General features: G+C 58.2%; 6 protein-coding genes across 6 annotated transcripts; 2 read left to right on the top strand and 4 right to left on the bottom strand.

Moving 5' to 3' along the window:
* Positions 1–371: 371 nt before the first annotated feature.
* BKCO1_2100050 (mitochondrial methylglutaconyl-hydratase) lies at positions 372–1,375 on the bottom strand (the record flags this gene model as incomplete). Its single annotated transcript, XM_020272707.1, has 2 exons — positions 372–942; positions 1,035–1,375. 2 exons carry the CDS (start codon positions 1,373–1,375, stop codon positions 372–374), a joined length of 912 nt encoding a protein of 303 aa, XP_020130935.1.
* Positions 1,376–2,183: 808 nt separating this feature from the next.
* On the bottom strand, positions 2,184–5,213 carry BKCO1_2100049 (ubiquitination network signaling protein; the record flags this gene model as incomplete). The annotated part of the gene is made up of 2 exons (XM_020272705.1): positions 2,184–3,400; positions 3,455–5,213. The coding sequence occupies 2 exons, from the start codon at positions 5,211–5,213 to the stop codon at positions 2,184–2,186; spliced, it is 2,976 nt and encodes a 991-aa protein (XP_020131010.1).
* Positions 5,214–6,378: 1,165 nt separating this feature from the next.
* BKCO1_2100048 (rho guanine nucleotide exchange factor) lies at positions 6,379–7,492 on the bottom strand (the record flags this gene model as incomplete). Its single annotated transcript, XM_020272704.1, has 3 exons — positions 6,379–6,726; positions 6,787–6,956; positions 7,156–7,492. 3 exons carry the CDS (start codon positions 7,490–7,492, stop codon positions 6,379–6,381), a joined length of 855 nt encoding a protein of 284 aa, XP_020131009.1.
* A 1,058-nt stretch (positions 7,493–8,550) lies between these two features.
* Positions 8,551–9,714, bottom strand: BKCO1_2100047 (sam binding domain-containing protein containing protein; the record flags this gene model as incomplete). Its single annotated transcript, XM_020272703.1, has 1 exon — positions 8,551–9,714. One exon carries the CDS (start codon positions 9,712–9,714, stop codon positions 8,551–8,553), a length of 1,164 nt encoding a protein of 387 aa, XP_020131012.1.
* Positions 9,715–11,301: 1,587 nt separating this feature from the next.
* Positions 11,302–13,682, top strand: BKCO1_2100046 (glucose-repressible alcohol dehydrogenase transcriptional effector; the record flags this gene model as incomplete). The annotated part of the gene is made up of 3 exons (XM_020272702.1): positions 11,302–12,382; positions 12,435–12,810; positions 12,863–13,682. 3 exons carry the CDS (start codon positions 11,302–11,304, stop codon positions 13,680–13,682), a joined length of 2,277 nt encoding a protein of 758 aa, XP_020131011.1.
* Positions 13,683–14,779: 1,097 nt separating this feature from the next.
* Positions 14,780–16,854, top strand: BKCO1_2100045 (ubiquitin carboxyl-terminal hydrolase; the record flags this gene model as incomplete). The annotated part of the gene is made up of 6 exons (XM_020272701.1): positions 14,780–14,894; positions 15,017–15,253; positions 15,325–15,414; positions 15,478–15,812; positions 15,887–16,324; positions 16,474–16,854. 6 exons carry the CDS (start codon positions 14,780–14,782, stop codon positions 16,852–16,854), a joined length of 1,596 nt encoding a protein of 531 aa, XP_020131014.1.
* Positions 16,855–17,364: the final 510 nt, after the last annotated feature.

Here is a 17,364-nt window from a genome sequence, read left to right as displayed (position 1 = left end):
CGGGGCCACCTCAGAACCCCACCGGCTCGCTCGGCCTCTGCGCAGCCCGCCCGGGAGACGGCCGGATTCCTCCATGCGCCTTCTTGGCTGGTCTTGACCCGCGCGCGCGCGCACCTCTGGACGCCGTGGCTCGGCCGCCTCTTCCACACCAGAGCTCGCCCAAAAGGGCAGCTGCCGCCAGCCACCGCTAAGCGCGGGAGCCCAGCCTGGCCACCTGAGTAGTGCGAGCACCTTCAACCGCTCTGCGGCGCAGTAGTATGTACATACATACATACAATACACGCGCCGCCACACGCTGTTGCCAATTGGTGCTTTCTCGTATTTACAAGCGTTTACCTTTCAGCTCGGATTGAACCCCATTCCTTCTTCCCTTACCTTCCCTTGAAGACCGGCTTCCGCTTTTCCCTGAACGCCGCGAGAGCCTCGTACCTGTCCTCCGTGTCCACGACAGCCCGGTACATCTCATTCTCAATCGCCTCTCCGCCCGCGCAGCCCTCAACCGCCGCCAGCCCGGCCCTGATGGCAATGGGCGCGCCCTCGCAGATCTCCATGGCGACCCTCACGGCCTCGTCCAGCACCTTCTTCCGCGCGACCCCCTCCTGCCCCATCTCCTCGGGCAACACCTGCACGAGCCGGTCGCACAGGCCGATGAAGTACGCCTCCGGGCCGCCGACGCGCCGCCCCGTCAGGACGAGGTCGCGCGCGCGGTTCAGCCCGATGAGCGCCGGCAGCCGGTACGTGCCGCCGGCGCCGGGTATGATGCCGAGGCGCGTCTCGGGCAGCGCCACGACGGCGTTGCTGCTGAAGACGCGCAGGTGCGTGGTAAGGGCGAGCTCGAGGCCGCCGCCGAACGCGAGCGACGACACGGCCGAGATGGTGGGCACCGGCAGCTGCGAGAGCGAGGTGAAGGCGCCGCGCAGCTTCGACAGGAAATCGGCCGTCCTGGTGGGGATGGGAAAATGGCGCGTCAGCTTGATTTTCTCTTCTTCTTCTTCTTCCTCACATTTGCGGCATCCGAGGCGGGGCTGGCGTACTCGTCCTGGGTGAAGGTCGCGCGCTCCTTCAGGTCTGCACCGGCGCAGAAACTGGTGTCGATCTCGCTGGCGATGACGAGGGCACGCGTGGTGGGCTTGGCGCCCTCGCCGTGGATGGCATTGACATGCTGGATGAGCTCTGAGAGTAGAGCCTTCGAGATGGCATTGCGGGTTTCGGGTCGGTTTAGCGAGAGCACGCGGATGGTGCCGCTATGGGGTGCGGGGATGTTGGTGAGCCTGATAAGGGGCTGAGCAGAGCTGGAGCTCGCCCGGAAGTTTGCAGGCACATTGCGAAGGAAAGTACGCGCGAAGAGCGGCGCGCGGTAGAGTACTGGTGCCATGTTGTGAAGTTGTTGGAAGCTCAAGTTCGGCTGAAGCTTTGATGCGAGGCAATGTGGAGAAGCTGCCGAGCGCCCAAAGCCGACGCATTCCGTGTGCTGGCCAGCAACTAGTACGGCTGATTAAATGTTAGCAAGCTCTTCGCGGCATGCCGACTTTTGTGCGGCATAGGCGATAGTCTTGTTACGAGGTAAGAGGGTTTTTTTTTAGATTGATCTTTTTTGTTCGCCGTGCCGTTTCCCAGAGAGGCATTCTAGGCAACTGTTTTTACTTCATGTGAGCTTGTATTCTCCTCGAGTGGAGAGTCTGCTTTAGTCCCTGAGAATTGGTGGTATTGGCCAACGCTGACGGGGGTTGAGCAACTGGATAAACTAGCAGGTCCATACACTACTGGGACGGTCTAGCGGAACACGATGATCAGAACCACACAACAGAAGCCAGACTCAGCTTACAGGACGCCGGTAGACAAAGCTACCAAGGTTCCTGTAAGCTTATCTACGTCACGCTCTCCGAAGTCTGGGCTGATGAGACAGCTCCACATGTCGTAAGGTATTCGGAGAGAACGTAACCTTGCGCAATTACTTGTCGCCAGTGGAGCCGCATCACCCTATACGTTCATCAGCCATACCAGCGTCGGAATGGCCGGCAAACGACATATGTCCATTTGCTGTCAAGCTCAACGCCAACGTCACATGCACATACGTTATCTTGAAAGAAAACGGAAACAACGGATGCAATTCCCACAAAGGCTATCTACTCAAGTCAGGGCTATCCGGCGCATGGAGCAAATATGGAAAGAGAGCACGTGCGTTAGGGACCACCAACAACACCAGGACCCACAGGCACAGTCACGGAACCAACCGGACTAGACGTCTTGTTCACTGGGCTGGTCGGGTCTCTCTGACTGCCCGGCCCACTGCCACTTCCCGACCCCGTGCCGCTGCCACCACTGCTACCGCTGCTGCCCTTACGTGCTTTGGTGCCGTTCACCATCGGTGCATTGAACGCTCCGAACTGACCGTTTCCAAAGGCTCCAGGGGCAAAAGAGAAGTTGGGTGCAGCGATGGGCGCATAGGCTGGCGGAGGGTCGACATTGTGATCAGTGAAGCCAGACATATCGGAGAGCATAGAGCTCGACCGACCTCGCCCTTCGCGGAGAACAGAGCTGGGCGTGCCATTGATCTGTCCGGCAAGCGGCGGGAATTGGAACATCGGCGTGTAGTTATGCGAGCCGCCTCCAGTGGTACCAGGGAGAGGGCCTTCAGGGGTGGCCGGAACGGACGGCGGACTGGGATTCTGTGGCTGCTGAAACATCGCCTGTAGCTGCTGAATCTGCTGGTTGATGTACAGGATCTTGGTTTGGACGTCCATGGCGTTTTGCTCATTGTTGATGATTTGGCCGAGGTATTGCGACTCGTGCTGAGCTCGTGTAGCCATCAATGCCGCGCGTTCACTGAGTTTCCGGGCCTGGGCGTCCTGGTCCTGCGCGTTAAGCGAACTGAGACGCTCGTGCTGCTCATTGAGCTTGGATTGCCTGGCCTGGAGACGTTCGCGTTTCTTCACGATCGAAGCGTATTCGGACTCGGCGTTGGAAACTTCCTTATCAACCTCAGCTTTGCAGCGCTCGTACTCCTCAGTAGCAGCAGTCAACCGGTTTCGCTCCTGGCGCCATTTACGTTCCTCGGTCTTGAATTCGGTAACGTCTTCCTCTGGAATATTGGCCAGGTTTGAGTTATGAGAAGACATGTCCGAGGCTGCTTCTTCTGCTTGGCGGATTGCCTCGGACAGCTGTCTTTTCTTCTGCTTCAACCGGTCGTCGTTGCCGCCCGAGGTTTGTATCTTGCCTTCCACCACGTCGACTTCCTTTTTCGCCGCTGCAAGGGCCTTGCCGTGGGATCTCTGATTACGCTTTTGCTGAATCTTCAATTCTTGAAGCTCGTGTTCGAGGTTGGTGACATTATTCCGAAGCAGGGTTTTGGGCGACTGCGGCCGTAGTGTCTGATGCGCTGGGGGAGAAACAGCCGAGGCTATCCAAGGGAGATCAGACGGACAATCACAGATAGCCTTTAAGGAACACATACCTTGCTCGGCGCTTGGAGCAGCCTGGGTGATAAGGCTGGTAGAATGTATGGTAGTCCGGTCATCCGTCCTGACGAACTCACACTTATAGTTTTGCTGCGACGTGAGACCGAAGATCTTGCCTGACCACATTCTAGGTGCCCCATCACCCGCCTTTTGATCCTGACCGGCCGAAGTGATGTACGTGGACGCCCAATTGGTGCCATTGAGACGTACGTAGAAAGGCTTCGACTTGTCGATGCCTGCTCCAAGGCTTGACTCCTGCTCCTCTCCTCCATTTCCCTTCACTGTGCTCTTTTCGACCACGCTAGCACCAAACGAGATCTCTGCTGCGCCGACATCCAGAATCCACACTCTGTCCTCCCCAGTCTTGAAATGAGCGTTGCCAATGTGATTAACATCCGTTGAATTCGCCTCGTGGCTGTCAGCAGACTCGCTGTTCTGCTGCACCTCCTTCCAAAAAGTAACTTTTGTGCTCGCAATAGCGGCCCAAAAAGGTTGCTGACTCCGAACCTGAGTCGCCTGCCTTTTCTTTTTCTTAGAAACAGAACTGAAAGATCTCTCACGACCATCAACACTTGAAGGGGAAGGCCCAGGATGCCGGCCATCGGCCGCCGCCCCTGTGCTGCTGTCTATTCCGGAGTCCGGGATGGTACGAGGCAGCTGGGGAGCTGCCGCTGTGTCGACATCGGTCCTTCTACTCGACGTTGTGGTCGGGAGTCGGTCTTGCTTGGCTATGAACCATCGCCGGCCAAGGCGGAGTATTCCCTGCGACAAAATATGCAATCCAAGGACGGAGCGCGACCAACCGTGGGATACGTGGGCCGACTCCGGGTAAATCGAATCGGAGGGGGGAGGGGTGAAGATATCGAATCCGCCCCTGGACAATACGAAATGAAGGTAGCGCAGGACGTACGTGCGGATGGTACGGTGACGATATGCGTGAGAAAAAAAGATGATGCCCCCGCAAACGAGGACGCTCTGGGAGACGCCGCCTTTTCCGGCGGCAGCGCCTCCCAGCGAAATGGCGATGACGGCCTGAGCAAGGTCGAAGGCAACGCCTTGGGCGAACATGGGAAGGAAACCCCATATGATCAAGGCAAACAGATCACAGAGCACAATAGTGCCCAGAGATGGCATGCCTTGCGATCCCTTGAAAACCTCGCTGAAGCTAGGGAGGCTGGAAAGCGAGGCGGTACTGCTCGGAGGCACGAATGTGAGTGTAGCGAATAGCAAATGAATAACGGTGAGAACGGTCGACGGCAGCTGCAGAAGGATGATGAGGATGGCGACGACATCCCACACTGGGCACGAGGAGATGATGGTCATGGCCGTGGAGGCGGAGCTGCCCTTGTGGCCCAGCTGGCTCCGGTGCTGGTGCACGGCGGCGCGGTGCAGCGACAGGCGCGAGTGTCCATCGGCGGAGCCGTTCTGGGGCTCAGCAGCCCCAACGTCGGACGCGTCGTGGGATGTCTCGGAGACGGCGCGGTCCCTCGCGTGCAACGGGCGCCGGTCGTCTGGCATCTGTGTGTCCGGGAGGGCCGCGTGCACTGGGGCATTGCCAGGAGCCGGGCAGCTGGGGGCGGTGCTTAGGTCTGGCGGAGGCAGCGGCGGAGAGCTCTGCGGGGGCTTTCCATTTGCGTGGCCGTTGAGAGCGGGATTGGAGCGCTGCTTGGGGATGCGCTTTCCGGGCGCCGCGAGGCCGTTCTCATGCCGCTTGTCGTGTGTGTTCGCCGCGCTCCTCTTGCCCTTCGGTGGCATCAGCGGGCCGCGGTGACGGCTTCAGTCCCAGGGCCGGCTCGACGAGGTGCCCTCTGAGCCCGGCGCAGGAACAGAACCGCAGGAAGAGAAGAAACAGGGGCCGGTGGGGGCGTGGGTGGGCGGAGCGTGGGTGTCGCTGACAGAGAGCGGTGCCGTGGAGTGGAAGGTTTTGAAAACGAGACAGCGGAGGGTGACTGCGCTAGGCTGCGCTACAGGCCTGGCGATTTGCATCAACGGCCTAGCGCCCCAAAGACTAGGTTTCCACCACCGCGAAACAAGCTCGCCGCCCGTGTGCCCGCACCCGCCGGCCCATGCCTGCAGCGCCCACGCCTGCATGCCTAGCTGAGGGCGCTCGCGTGCGACCCTCTCGCCCTCGCTCCACGGCCAGCCCAGAAATTCCCGGCCGCCGGTCGGCAGCACATGACGCCTAACGAGTCGCTGGCGCGGCGTCGATCGCGGAAGGCTTGCCAGACGGATACGGCCTAGCAGCGCCTTGTTGCAACCGGCCTACCACGGCGGATCATCAACCTCCAGCGCATCGGCGGCCTCCATCAGGCGATCGTGACTGTCGCAGCCGGGCCAGGATAGACCTGCGCTGCCGGTGATTCGTCCCCGGCGCGCGCGCAGAGGTTGCCCCGCCCAGCGCAGAGCACCAAGAGCGGCCGTCTATCGTGAGATTGCCCGTCGAATAGGAGCCCGGCGCCGCTCTGCCAGGACGCCGACTGCCGCCGAACGGGACTAGCTGCTGGTCTTGCTACCCCCTTGATCCCAGATGCTTAAACAGGCTCTTGGGTAAAGATCACCGCGAAAATTCACAAATGGCCTGTCTGCGTCTGTCCTTCTGCGCGACTGTCAGCCCGCAGTGGGGCCTGCAGTGTGAACAGTCAAGACTCCTTGATCACGCGCGAAAGTGCTTCGCCCTGCGGCGCCGGCTTGGGCCTGTGGCTCTTCTCCGCAATCCTCTCCCGCCCTGGCGCGTTGTTTCGACGCCATCCCACGCGAGCCGTTGAACTGAAGTCATCCACGCACAGAGCTCTCAATCTATGCCCGATATAGCTGCTTAGGGATCTGCCCAATCGCTATAGTTGCGGCTGCGTCGTACACGTGCATGCTCGCACCGATGACTCTAGCGAAGCGCTTCTGCTTTGTCAGGCTTTAGCACCGTTCAAGCGCTGGCGCTGCCAAAGTCCTCCTTTGCATCTGGCTGGTCCCAGCTGGACGTCTCCAGCGCCCTAACCTGCTCTGACAACAAGGCCACCCTCTCGCTGTACTTCTTCTTGGCGGCCTCCTGCAGCGCAAACGTCTCCCGGAATTGCCTCAGCATGAACGGCTTCAGAGGCGTCTTCTTGCCCCGTTGGTAGTCATACACGACAATGTCCTCCACGCAGCGTGCGGCTGGCCTGCGATGCCGCTCGGAAAGGACGACGACATCCAGAATGAACGAGTCTGTTTCATCCGTAGGCTCAGAGCGCAGCTTGTGCAACACGGTTACACGATCCGGATAAGTCATAGGCTGAGAGGCCAAGCGCAGTCAGCACGCAGATGCCCGTCGGCCGAAGATAAGAACACGCACAAACTTGTAGTCAGTACGGATGCTTCGTAGGATGAGTCCGTCTGCCTTCGGGGTCATGATTTCGCCCCATTCTTTCCGGTGGGCTGGGTCGTGGACGTTGGCGAAATTGAGCCCCCAGTTGACGCGCGCCGACTCTGCGTACCGGTTGTAGACGACATTGTTGACATGGCCTGCAGCATGTCAATAACTTAGACCCGAACAGTGGCGTTGGCGCTTACCCTTTGCGCATCCCAGTCAGCGCAGTCTGTTTTGGATTGACTGCCGTTCGAGCTCGGGATTGTTGTAACTCACCATGCTATCCTGTGCACCGTCCGAAAGATACTCATTAGCCTGTGTTCCGCGTTTGCTTGCCGTGCCGTGGAGAGCTACGGACCATTTCTCCCCACACGACCTCCTGGCGATAGAGCCCCCTCCTGCTCTTCTCTGTCAAGAACCCTTCGCTCCCCGCGACAAGCTCCCTCCAATCGCGAGCCAGCTCCTTCAACATGCTGCCAGCAGCATCAGTCTGTTCAGGCTGCAAACCAAAGGTAATACACTTTCCGATCCGGGATTTGATGTCCGAGAGCCATCGCGGGCTCAATGAAGTGGCGGGGGATGCAGCTGCATCGCCAGATGCGGAAGAATAGTATGCACAAGGAAGCCGTCGGTATACCGGAAGGGGCGGCGCGAGACGCGCGAGCAGCGGGCGGGCGGCAGAGTGTCTCATCGTCGGGGAGGAGTGCCAATGGCGAAGGGCGAGGGTCAGGCGACACGAACGGCGATGAGATCAACTGCCAACAGGGCAGGTAATGACACTAGGGGCCGCTGCACGTTGGTTCAGACTGTGATGGACATGTCTCGCGGGGAAGATGGCGCAAGGGACCCGCCCGGCCAAGCTTCGTGGCTTCCTCGGCCCCGCGGCATCGACGACGTCAGCCCTCTTTCGCAAAAGCAACTCCGTCCACGAAGCCTCCCGCGCCCGCTCGCATTCCCTTCGAGTTGGCTGCGCTCCTTTCCCAATCGGTCCACAACCGCCCCAAGATGTCCTCAATCAACCCGGGATTGCGCCATCAGGTCATCCGGATCTACAAAGGTGGACTGAACTCTACTGGCACAATAATGAGCGATCAACAAGTGCTGATCCGAAGTAGAGCTACTGTACCTCGGCAGGGAGTATCCCCAGGGGTACGACTTCTTCCGGACACGCCTCCACAAAGCCTTTGCGAGCCAGTCGGAGTTGCGGGATGAAGAGAAGATCAAACAAGGAATTAAGAAGGCCGAGTTCGTAAAGAAAGGTACGAGCCACTGCCACAGGAAGTTGCAAGAGAATTGAGCCAACCTGCATCTGTCTCCCAGAGACGTTGCACCTCAACTGCGTGGGTCGTATATTCTTGTATCTGGCTGTGTTTGCACAGTTCTCAAACTCGCACAACTACTTCAACTACCCACGTGGGAAGAACCTAGCGAGGCACAGGAGGGTCAATTCTTTTTGCAATCCACTGTGCTGCCTCTCAATCTACACAGTCAGCTGACGGACGGCGTGCAGAAATTGAAGCCTTGTAGGTTTACTTCGAACCGCGGATAGCATATGTCTCTACACACATTTTGCCAATACCTCAACGACTGATAGACATACAGGTACTATCTAAAGAGATACCGCGCGCTGCGTCAGCGGTATGAGAAGGCTTAACCAAAGCCACTTTCTCGTCCTATCAAAGCTGCCAAAAAGAAAAAAGAGGAAAAGCAAGCAAGCAAGCGGGACAAGCGTGATGGGTATAAAGCTTCTCAGAACTTCTCGGCCCACCAGGCACCGAGTTCGAGGCACTCTCCACTTGAGGCGCCTTTCTGCTGTAGAAGGTCGTCCATCATCCAACCCCACCACCGCTGCCATTCCTCTTGGTTCTTTCCACTGGCTTCCTTCAGCAACGGTTCCAAGCTCTCGATGAACTGAATGACGACGGTAAGCGCTGTACTTCTCAAAGCAGCTTGCTCCTCAGTGAGAATAGAATCCTCGCCCGATTTCAGTTTTGCTGCTAGCTCGCTGTCCCTGCGCTTCAACGGCCTCTTCTCACCACTCATTTCTCTTTCCCAGCGCATCTCCCCCAAGGGAATGGCCACTCGGCGATAGTCAACGTCCTTTAAAGTCTCGGTTTCCTGCAAGAGCAACTGTAGAATACGCGAGCACGGCATCGTGTATAGCTGTCGCTTCTCGACAGCATCCTGTATCCAGTCGCTCGCGTCTTGTAGGTATTTGTTTTGACAACTGGCGAAGGGGGTGGAAGGCGAAATCAAGAATGTCGCAGTCTTCGCGCACTGGTCTTCGTCCCCCTGATTGTGGCGCAGTGGCGGGGGAGGATGGGGCAGAAGAGAGCGGATGACAGAGTCAACGTCCCAGCATTCCAGATCACCACCCTTTTTGGTGATCCGGATGAACTCTTCCAGCGCCTTTTGCGAGGGAACGCCAGTGGGAATCACAAGCCCGAGGTCCTTGCACACGACGACGTCGAATTCCTCGTCCTCAAAGGGCAAGGGGAATCTGCGCAAGTCATGCTGGATGAAACGCCACCTGATCCCCTGCTTGTTCAAGTCGGCAGCCATGGGGACGATGTCGAGGCCGGTGAACTCGACATCGGTCATGCCGAGCCCGGAGAGATACTCATGGGCCAGCGACGTCCAGTATGCGCTCCCGCAAGCGACCTCCAGCACCTTCTTCGGGGCGATCTTCTTGATGCGCGGGGTGCATATCGGCTTGCCGACGGCGGAAACGGCGAGCAGCGTGGACAGGTTCTGGCGCTGCAGCTCAGGGAGGTCGCAGGGGAGCGGATAGGGCAGGTCTTTGAGATAGCGGCGGCCATGGCGGATGACGAAGGGCGACAGCAGCGGCTGGTGGCTGTCGCCGCTGCTGTGGGTGGATTGGGAGCTGGAGGTGGAGCCGCGCGCGACCTCCATGGCGGCCAATGATGAGCTCGCGTTGCTGGGTGCGACGATGGAATTTCGACTCAACAGGCCCTCCAGGTCGTCTGCGGCAGCGGTTCTGGGGCGCTGGAGCTGGGAGGAGGGCACATTTTGGTAGCGGTACTAGTCTCGGCCTTAGCATTAAGCCATGATCCGCGCAGTGGAAACGGCCCCCTGATGCGTGCAAAGGGTGATTCTTTACCATGTACCATTCCATCCTAAGACGTCGGCCCGTGGCCCGGATCCCAGTCTGTCGACCTTCCCCACTGTATCGGACTTATTAAGGCGGCGCTCGAGCGTCGGTGAATGGCCCGCTGGCCGCGGAACGGCGGGATACGAGAGCTGCCTGAAGAACGCCGCCCGAGGCATGGGCGGGACGAGTGCGTTGAGCGCGGAGGGGCGGCGGGCGAGGGGCGTGAGGCGTGAGGCGTGAGAAGCCGTCAGCCAGGGCGCAGCTATGAATCGCTCAGCCTCAGGTGAGACTGCTCGCGCTTCACACTCGCAACCCCTCGCCATGAGCCTCAGCGAAGCCGAGGTGGCCACGCTCCAATCAGCCAGCGCAAGGAGCTGCTGCTGCGTGCAAGAGGCCCACTGTGGCGCCTGAGCTTGACTTGACTGCGACTGTGAGGGCAACAGCGGCACCGCAGCTAGCAGAGACCCAGGCTGCGAGGTGCCTGCGCCCCAGTCAAAGGCCCAGCAGCCCACGCAGGCCCACGCAGGCCCCGGCAGCATCACGCACGACCAGGTGACGGCGGGCACTGCGCCCGCGTGAAGACTGCGCCGCGAGGGGCCTGATGATCCCACCACTGAGGCGGACGTGGCGGGTCCGTCCCGCCGCTGCAGTCATGGACGCTGAGGCCGCAATGGCAAGGCCGCAAGGCCGCAAGGCCGCAAGGCGGGTCAAGCCAAGGTCACGTGCGCTCCCGATCTGTGCTCGCCTGTGAGCTGGAGACCTACTACCTCCAAGCCCGCCGCCGACCACCCCATCGTGCACTCCACTGCCCACGCCCATTCTTTGCGCCTGCGTCCCGCCCCCATTGATTCCAGCCTGGCCGCCCGACTCCTGCGCTGCCAGCACCGACGCCCGCCCCCGTCTTCTGCTACCCCAAAGGTCCGTCCGGCGAAACAGTCTCGTCATCCCAGACCACCCGCCTCTCAGCGAAACACTGCTCCGGCCCCGGCTCTTGCTCACGCGTCTGTCTTGCTCCAGTCTCCCGCCGCCCGTCACTGCGCCCGTACAGCGCCCAGCGACCCTGCTCCTCCCCGCCACCGCGCGCAAAGCCTCGACCTCCAGCCTCGGGCCCGCCTGCACAAACACGTCCGCGCTGCTCGTTGGTCTGGGCGACAGCTCGGCCTTGTTGGCGCGCCATCGCGGACCGCGCTGCGGCAGATCTTCCCCTGCATTCATTTGATGAGTGTCGGCTGCGCGGTTGCTCATGTTCAGGCGAAGAAGACACCACCGTCCCCAGCCTCTTCCGCTCACTTAACGCCCGCACCGATCACCCTCCGCGTTCCCCCACCCACATTCATAGCGGCATACGGCTTACCCGGCACATCCACGAGGTTATCTCTCCACTGTAGATGGCCGATGGTCCTTACCGGTTCCAGCAAGGAGCCGGGCAGTTCTTCTTCAATCAACAAGCACACCTCCCTAGGAACCTCCCCCGCACAGGATCGCCGGTCACGAGTGGTGGCAGAATAAGCTTCAATCCGGACACGCCTTCGCCATCTCGCTCGCCTGGGTCGCAGTCGCCCGCGCACAACCCCTTCAACATGTATAATCAAACGCACGCGCAACAAGGGCAGCACGGCATGCTGAACGGCAACTCGCACCAGCGCTTTGCGATGCAAATGAATCTGGCAAAGTTCCAGCAGCACCAAAGCCACCAGCATCAGAATCACCAGCATCCTCAGCATCACGACCACGGTGCGCACGGTGGACATGGAGCAAACTTTGGCAACCATCAGCATAACATATCGAATGGAGTTCTGGCGAACGCGTCGCCGCACTTTGGAGCCAATCATCTGCATAATGGCACTCCGGGAAGCGTCCATAGCACCTTGGCAAAGGCGCCAAACGAGCACTGGGCGCTGCAGCTGCAGTATGCGCAGCATGCTCGTGAAATGACCATGTCCCACTCTCACGCGCGCAATCATCCATCAACGAACAAGGGAGTAACGGCTGCACAGGCAAATGGAATGGCGAAGGAGCCTGAGAAGGAAGAGCGCCATCGAGCTGCAAAGGACAACAATGACAAGGATGACTCGCAGATATGGAAGGCCCTGGATCTCGGTGGCCAAAATCTCAAAGTTCTCTCTCCGGCTCTTTTTGACTACACCTTCCTTACTAAGCTTTATCTGAACTTCAACAAGCTCTCTTTCCTCTCTCCCGCTATTGGAAGGCTTAGGAACTTGAGGGAGTTGGATCTGTCCTTAAATGAGCTCCGTACGCTTCCTCCTGAAATCGGTATGCTAGTCAATCTTCGTGAGCTCTTGCTCTTCGACAATAACATTGAGACCCTGCCCTACGAGATGGGCTCACTGTATCAATTGGAAATGCTCGGCATCGAGGGTAACCCCAATCTTGACGATCAGCTGAAGAGCATCATTGTCGAGCACGGCACAACCGAGCTTGTCAAGTACCTGCGTGAGCAAGCGCCGGGTAAGTGCCGATTTGTTTACTATTTGTGTTTTACATTCTGACCGTACCAAAGGGCCGGATCCGCCTACGGAGCGTGACTGGATCGTCCTCGATGACACGCCCGCTGTGCCGGAGGACAAGTTCCAGGTACTCAGCTACAACATCCTCTGCGATCGGATGGCAACACAGTCGCACTACGGATACACGCCATCCGGGGCCTTGTCTTGGGAGCACAGAAGGGATCTCATCTTGCAAGAATTGCGGAGTCGCCAACCTGACATCATCTGCCTCCAGGAGATTGATTCTGAGAGCTACAACGAGTACTTCCGTCCGGCATTGGCTCATAATGACTACAAGGGCGTCTACTGGCAAAAGTCGAGGTCCAGGACCATGGCTGAAAAGGAGGCCAAGTTTGTTGATGGATGCTGTATCTTCTACAAGAACAGCAAGTGAGTCTCAGTGCACCTTGTCATTGTTTTCCAAATCGGCTGACAGATGCAGATTCATCCTCCTCGACAAGCAGCTCCTTGATTTTGCGAACCTGGCCATCAACCGGCCGGACATGAAGGGTGAACACGATATCTTCAACCGTGTTATGCCCAAGGACAACATTGCCGTAACAGCATTCTTTGAGAACCGTCAATCAGGAGCGCGTCTCATGGTGGTCAATGCCCACGTCTACTGGGACCCGATTTTCAAGGATGTCAAGGTCATCCAGGCCGCCATCCTCATGGAACAGATCCAGAAATTCGCAGAAAAATATGTCAAGTGGCCGGCGTGCGTCGACAAGTCCATCTACAAATATGCCAATGGCGACGAGGACGATGCGGAACCTGCGGAACCCTTGCCGGAACCAGCGCCGTCGATGATATACTCCGAGGCTCAGCAGATTCCGTTGGTGCTGTGCGGCGATTTCAACTCGACACCTGACTCTGGAGTCTACGAGCTGATTGCGCATGGCGCGCTCTCGAGCGATCACTCGGATCTCGGCACGTACAAGTATGGCCACTTCACGAAGCAAGGAATGTCTCATCCTTTCAGCCTCAAATCGAGCTACTCGAATATCGGCGAGCTTAGCTTCACCAACTATACGCCCGGATTCACCGGGGTAATCGACTACATCTTCTACTCGACAAACGCGCTCAACGCCACCGGCCTCTTGGGAGAAGTGGACAAGGAGTACATGCAACGCGTGCCTGGATTCCCGAACTTCCACTTCCCCAGCGACCACTTGGCGCTGCTAGCAGAGTTCGTTTTCAAGGGCCGAAAAGAGAGAAAGACTGTAGAAGCAGATTTTGGACCGCAACGAGACCGTCGTTAGGCATTTCCTCATTGCATGTCAAGCGGTTCAGCTCGCTGGATTTGTATGGCCAGCAGTTGGGTATCATACGGATGGCGCTGCGGTACAACGGGTGTTCGTATCGTCTTACGCGAATGCCTCTCCTCTTTCCGTGCGGATGAAGCGGTGTTATGGGTTTCTGATGCTTTGTGGGTTTGCTTTTCCGCAAGTCTCGGGTGCTGGTGGCTAGGGCAGGACTGAACGGGAGGCGCGATCAAGCATTCAAGAGGTCTCTTTGGGCGCTCTCTCTCTCTCTCTCGACTTCCACAAAAGAGGGGCCCGGAGGCAAGGCGGGGGTGGGGCATCGGAGCAAAAGCAGCTTGCGGAGGTTAAGACATGGGTTGCGAAATGCCCCCGGCTGGTTTTGCCTGGTACACACTCTTTCCGTCTCTTTCGGGTCGAGCGAATGTTGGGCAATATTGGTGAAACATTCGTTGCTCGTTTCGAGCCCCTCACTTTTCTTTCTGGCGAAGGGAATCAGGCGCCGGGTTGCCAGTTTCACTGCGGTCATTTCGGTTTTGCGCCTCGCCCCATGTCTTTCTTTGCTGGCCGGCGGCGGTGAAGTGGCAGGCCGGTCCCACTTGAATGTCTACGGTCTGGATAGGGGCTCTTCTTGCATCGCGTTGCAGTTGTTTGGTGTAGCTCGGCGAGTTCTTCTCATTTCTTTCCTTGTAACGATGTACTAGGTAGTCTGTTCGCCGCTTTGGCGTGAAAGCGATTGCCCGCTCAGGACAGAGTGCGGCCTTGAGATTCCGGATGCCCAAGCGAGCCGTGACGTGGTATACAGGGCGTCGGGAGCCGGGAGGCCACAAGGCCTGTTGGGAGCGGGTAAAGTGGACGCGGGTTCGCCCGTGAGATCCGCCATTGTGGATCGGCGGCGACTCATGCAGGTCCCTGTCCGTCCGCGGCGCACATCCACGCTAATGCGACTCTACTATCTGACACTGAACACCTCTGCCAGCCTCACTCCCACCACGCGCCCCACGCCTGGTCCCACCTAGCCCGCGAGAGCGCCATGTAGCGCGCCCCCACCACGAGCCTCGCACAACCCGGCATCCCCACCGCTCACCTGCTCTGCCATGGACACCATCACCGTGACCCCCAAGTCAGCAGGGCCGTCGGCGAACAACAAGGTCACCAAGGGCAAGCTGCTCACCGGCACGAGCAACTTGCCCCAGATCCTCTACGGCTGTGGTGAGTCCCAAGCTGGCGCGTGGCCGGCACGCGCCGCGAGGCGTTGATGGTGCACGCGCGCGACCATCCGAGGTCGAGGGAGAGCCCGTCGCGAGCTGACATTTGCCGTCTCCCGTGTCCAGAACACCTCGAGCCGCTGTTCGCGGAGCGCCGCAAAGTGTTGGTGCAGCAGTACACCAACATCATCCAGACCATCCACGACCGCCACAGCATAATACCGCAGACCCATCGCTCGAGCCTCAACAACGACAGCCGCCCCGTCCTCTCGCTCAAGCCGACGTACATGTGCCTGCAGTGCGTTGGCGTCTTTACGGCCGAGCTACGCGACGAACATTTCGAGGCTAAGAAGCATGCTTTCTGTATGTGTGCCCTTTGCGCAGAGCCGGTTGGGTTGGCTTGGATGGTCCCGATACTGAACATTGGCGGACAGCTGTGGAATCGAAGCAAGGCTGCGTGTATTGCCAGCAATGTAAAGACTTCATCTACGACCCAATGCTGGAGAATGTGCGCTTGCTGCAAGGTAGGTGCCAATTGGCGCGCCGCCTTGTGCGGAGAAGAACCGCCTTGTGCTGATGACTGGCAGGCCGCAAGAAGAGAAGGCTAGAAGAGACCATGACACCAGAAGATTACCGCCTTGTCGCTCAGAACTCTACCTTTGCCCCTTGCCGCGCCATCGGTCTGCGCGGACTGTATAACATGGGCCAGACATGCTTCATGAGCGTCATCTTGCAGTGCCTGATACACAACCCGTTCATCAAGGCCTTCTACCTCGGCGAGGGCCATACGTCCAAGGACTGCGATAGGGAGTCTTGTACTAGCTGTGCACTCGATGAAATATTTACAGAGTACTACTCGCTGGAGAAAACAGAGGGATACGGTGCTGTGAGCATGCTGCTAGGCAGCTGGTCCGGCGCGCAGGTACGGCCTGTCTTCATCCGGGGACAACTTCCGAATCTTCTGTACTTGGGTTCGCTCTGCTAACTCATCTCCAGGCTCTTGCGGGGTACCAGCAGCAGGACGCTCATGAGTACATGCAATTCATTCTCAACAACCTTCATGTGGAAAACGACGGCACCGAAAACAACGGCAAGGACGGCGACGAAGAGTGCTCATGCCTCATCCACAAAACCTTTTCCGGCAAGCTCCAAAGCACAGTCACGTGCGACAAATGCCACAACGTAACGACAGCCACTGATCCGGTCATGGACTTATCGTTGGATGTGCGCTCGCAGGCGAAGAAGCGGAAGTTAGAGAATGATTCAGAGAAAAATCCGGCAATCGACTTGAGAGATTGCTTGGATCGCTTCACAGGAAAGGAGAAGCTGCCCGCAGCAGAGTACTCTTGCGAAAAGTGCGGCGGTACGCAGCAGAGCGCCACGAAGCAATTGAGCATCAAGAAGCTGCCGCCGGTGCTCCCGATTCACCTCAAGGTATGTTGTACAATTCACTTGTTGATTTCGGCAACCGTCAGAGCTGTGGGACGGCAAGCTCGAAAGATGCGAGCCGCCGCTCTACTCTGAAGAGAACTGTATCTCGTGTGAAATGGGACATTTTCGCTGACGACTCCTTTCCCTTACAGCGCTTCGAAACCTCCAAGTCAACGTCCACCAAGCTCGAAACCAAAATCGCCTTCCCCACGTCCCTCGACCTCTACCCGTACACCACTCGTGCCCGCAGTTCCTCCACCCCATCAAAGGATTCGGCAAATGGTGCGACGAAGGACTCGAAAGCCGCCGCCGGCGGCAACAGCGCCATCTCGCAGCCCACTTGCATGTATGAGCTCGCCAGCGTCATAGTGCACAAGGGCAAGATTGACTCGGGCCACTACGTCAGCTACGCGCGCAAGGGTGGTGACTGGTTCCTGTTCGACGACAGCAAGGTCGTGCTGGCGAGTGAGGCGGACGTGCTAAGGGCCGAGGCGTATCTGTTAGTGTACGTGGTGCGCAATTTGGAGGGATGAGCGACGCGACACCTCCCAGAAGGAGCCTGGAAATTTCTTCCCCATACGTGAGAAGGGGGATGGGGGGAGGCTTGCATCGTCTCGTTCCGCCATTCTTTTCTTGTTGTGTTCGCAGTTTGCCATCAAGGTTGACGTTGTTATTCTTTGGTATTGTGAGATGTCTCGTCTCATGACCCCCCTTCTTCTCCTGCCTCTGTTTTTTTCTTTCTTTCTTTTTCTAATCTGGTTTTGTTTCCTGCGTTGTTCACATTGCGAGTCTGTATCATTAGACTGCTCATCGAACAAACGTGGCGAAAGCGGAAGGGCTATGGGATGGTGGGTCAGACTGGGCTACGGCACAGATCTTGGTTATTACTTTCGATTTAGTACTTTGGCATAAGCGGTAGGGCGTTATTCTCGTAAGGTTAGGTACCTTTCGGGGCCTTCGCAATCGTAAATGTGGCGATGGTTGTGTGGAGGGTCGTTTTGAACTCAGCAAGTTCCCGCACAAGTCACTTCAGCATAGGTAGC

Source organism: Diplodia corticola (assembly GCF_001883845.1).
Source record: "Diplodia corticola strain CBS 112549 chromosome Unknown scaffold21, whole genome shotgun sequence".
Classification (NCBI taxonomy): Eukaryota; Fungi; Ascomycota; class Dothideomycetes; order Botryosphaeriales; family Botryosphaeriaceae; genus Diplodia; species Diplodia corticola.
The sequence above is the reverse complement of the archived record's forward strand: the minus strand, read 5'-3'. Positions and strand labels throughout refer to the sequence as shown.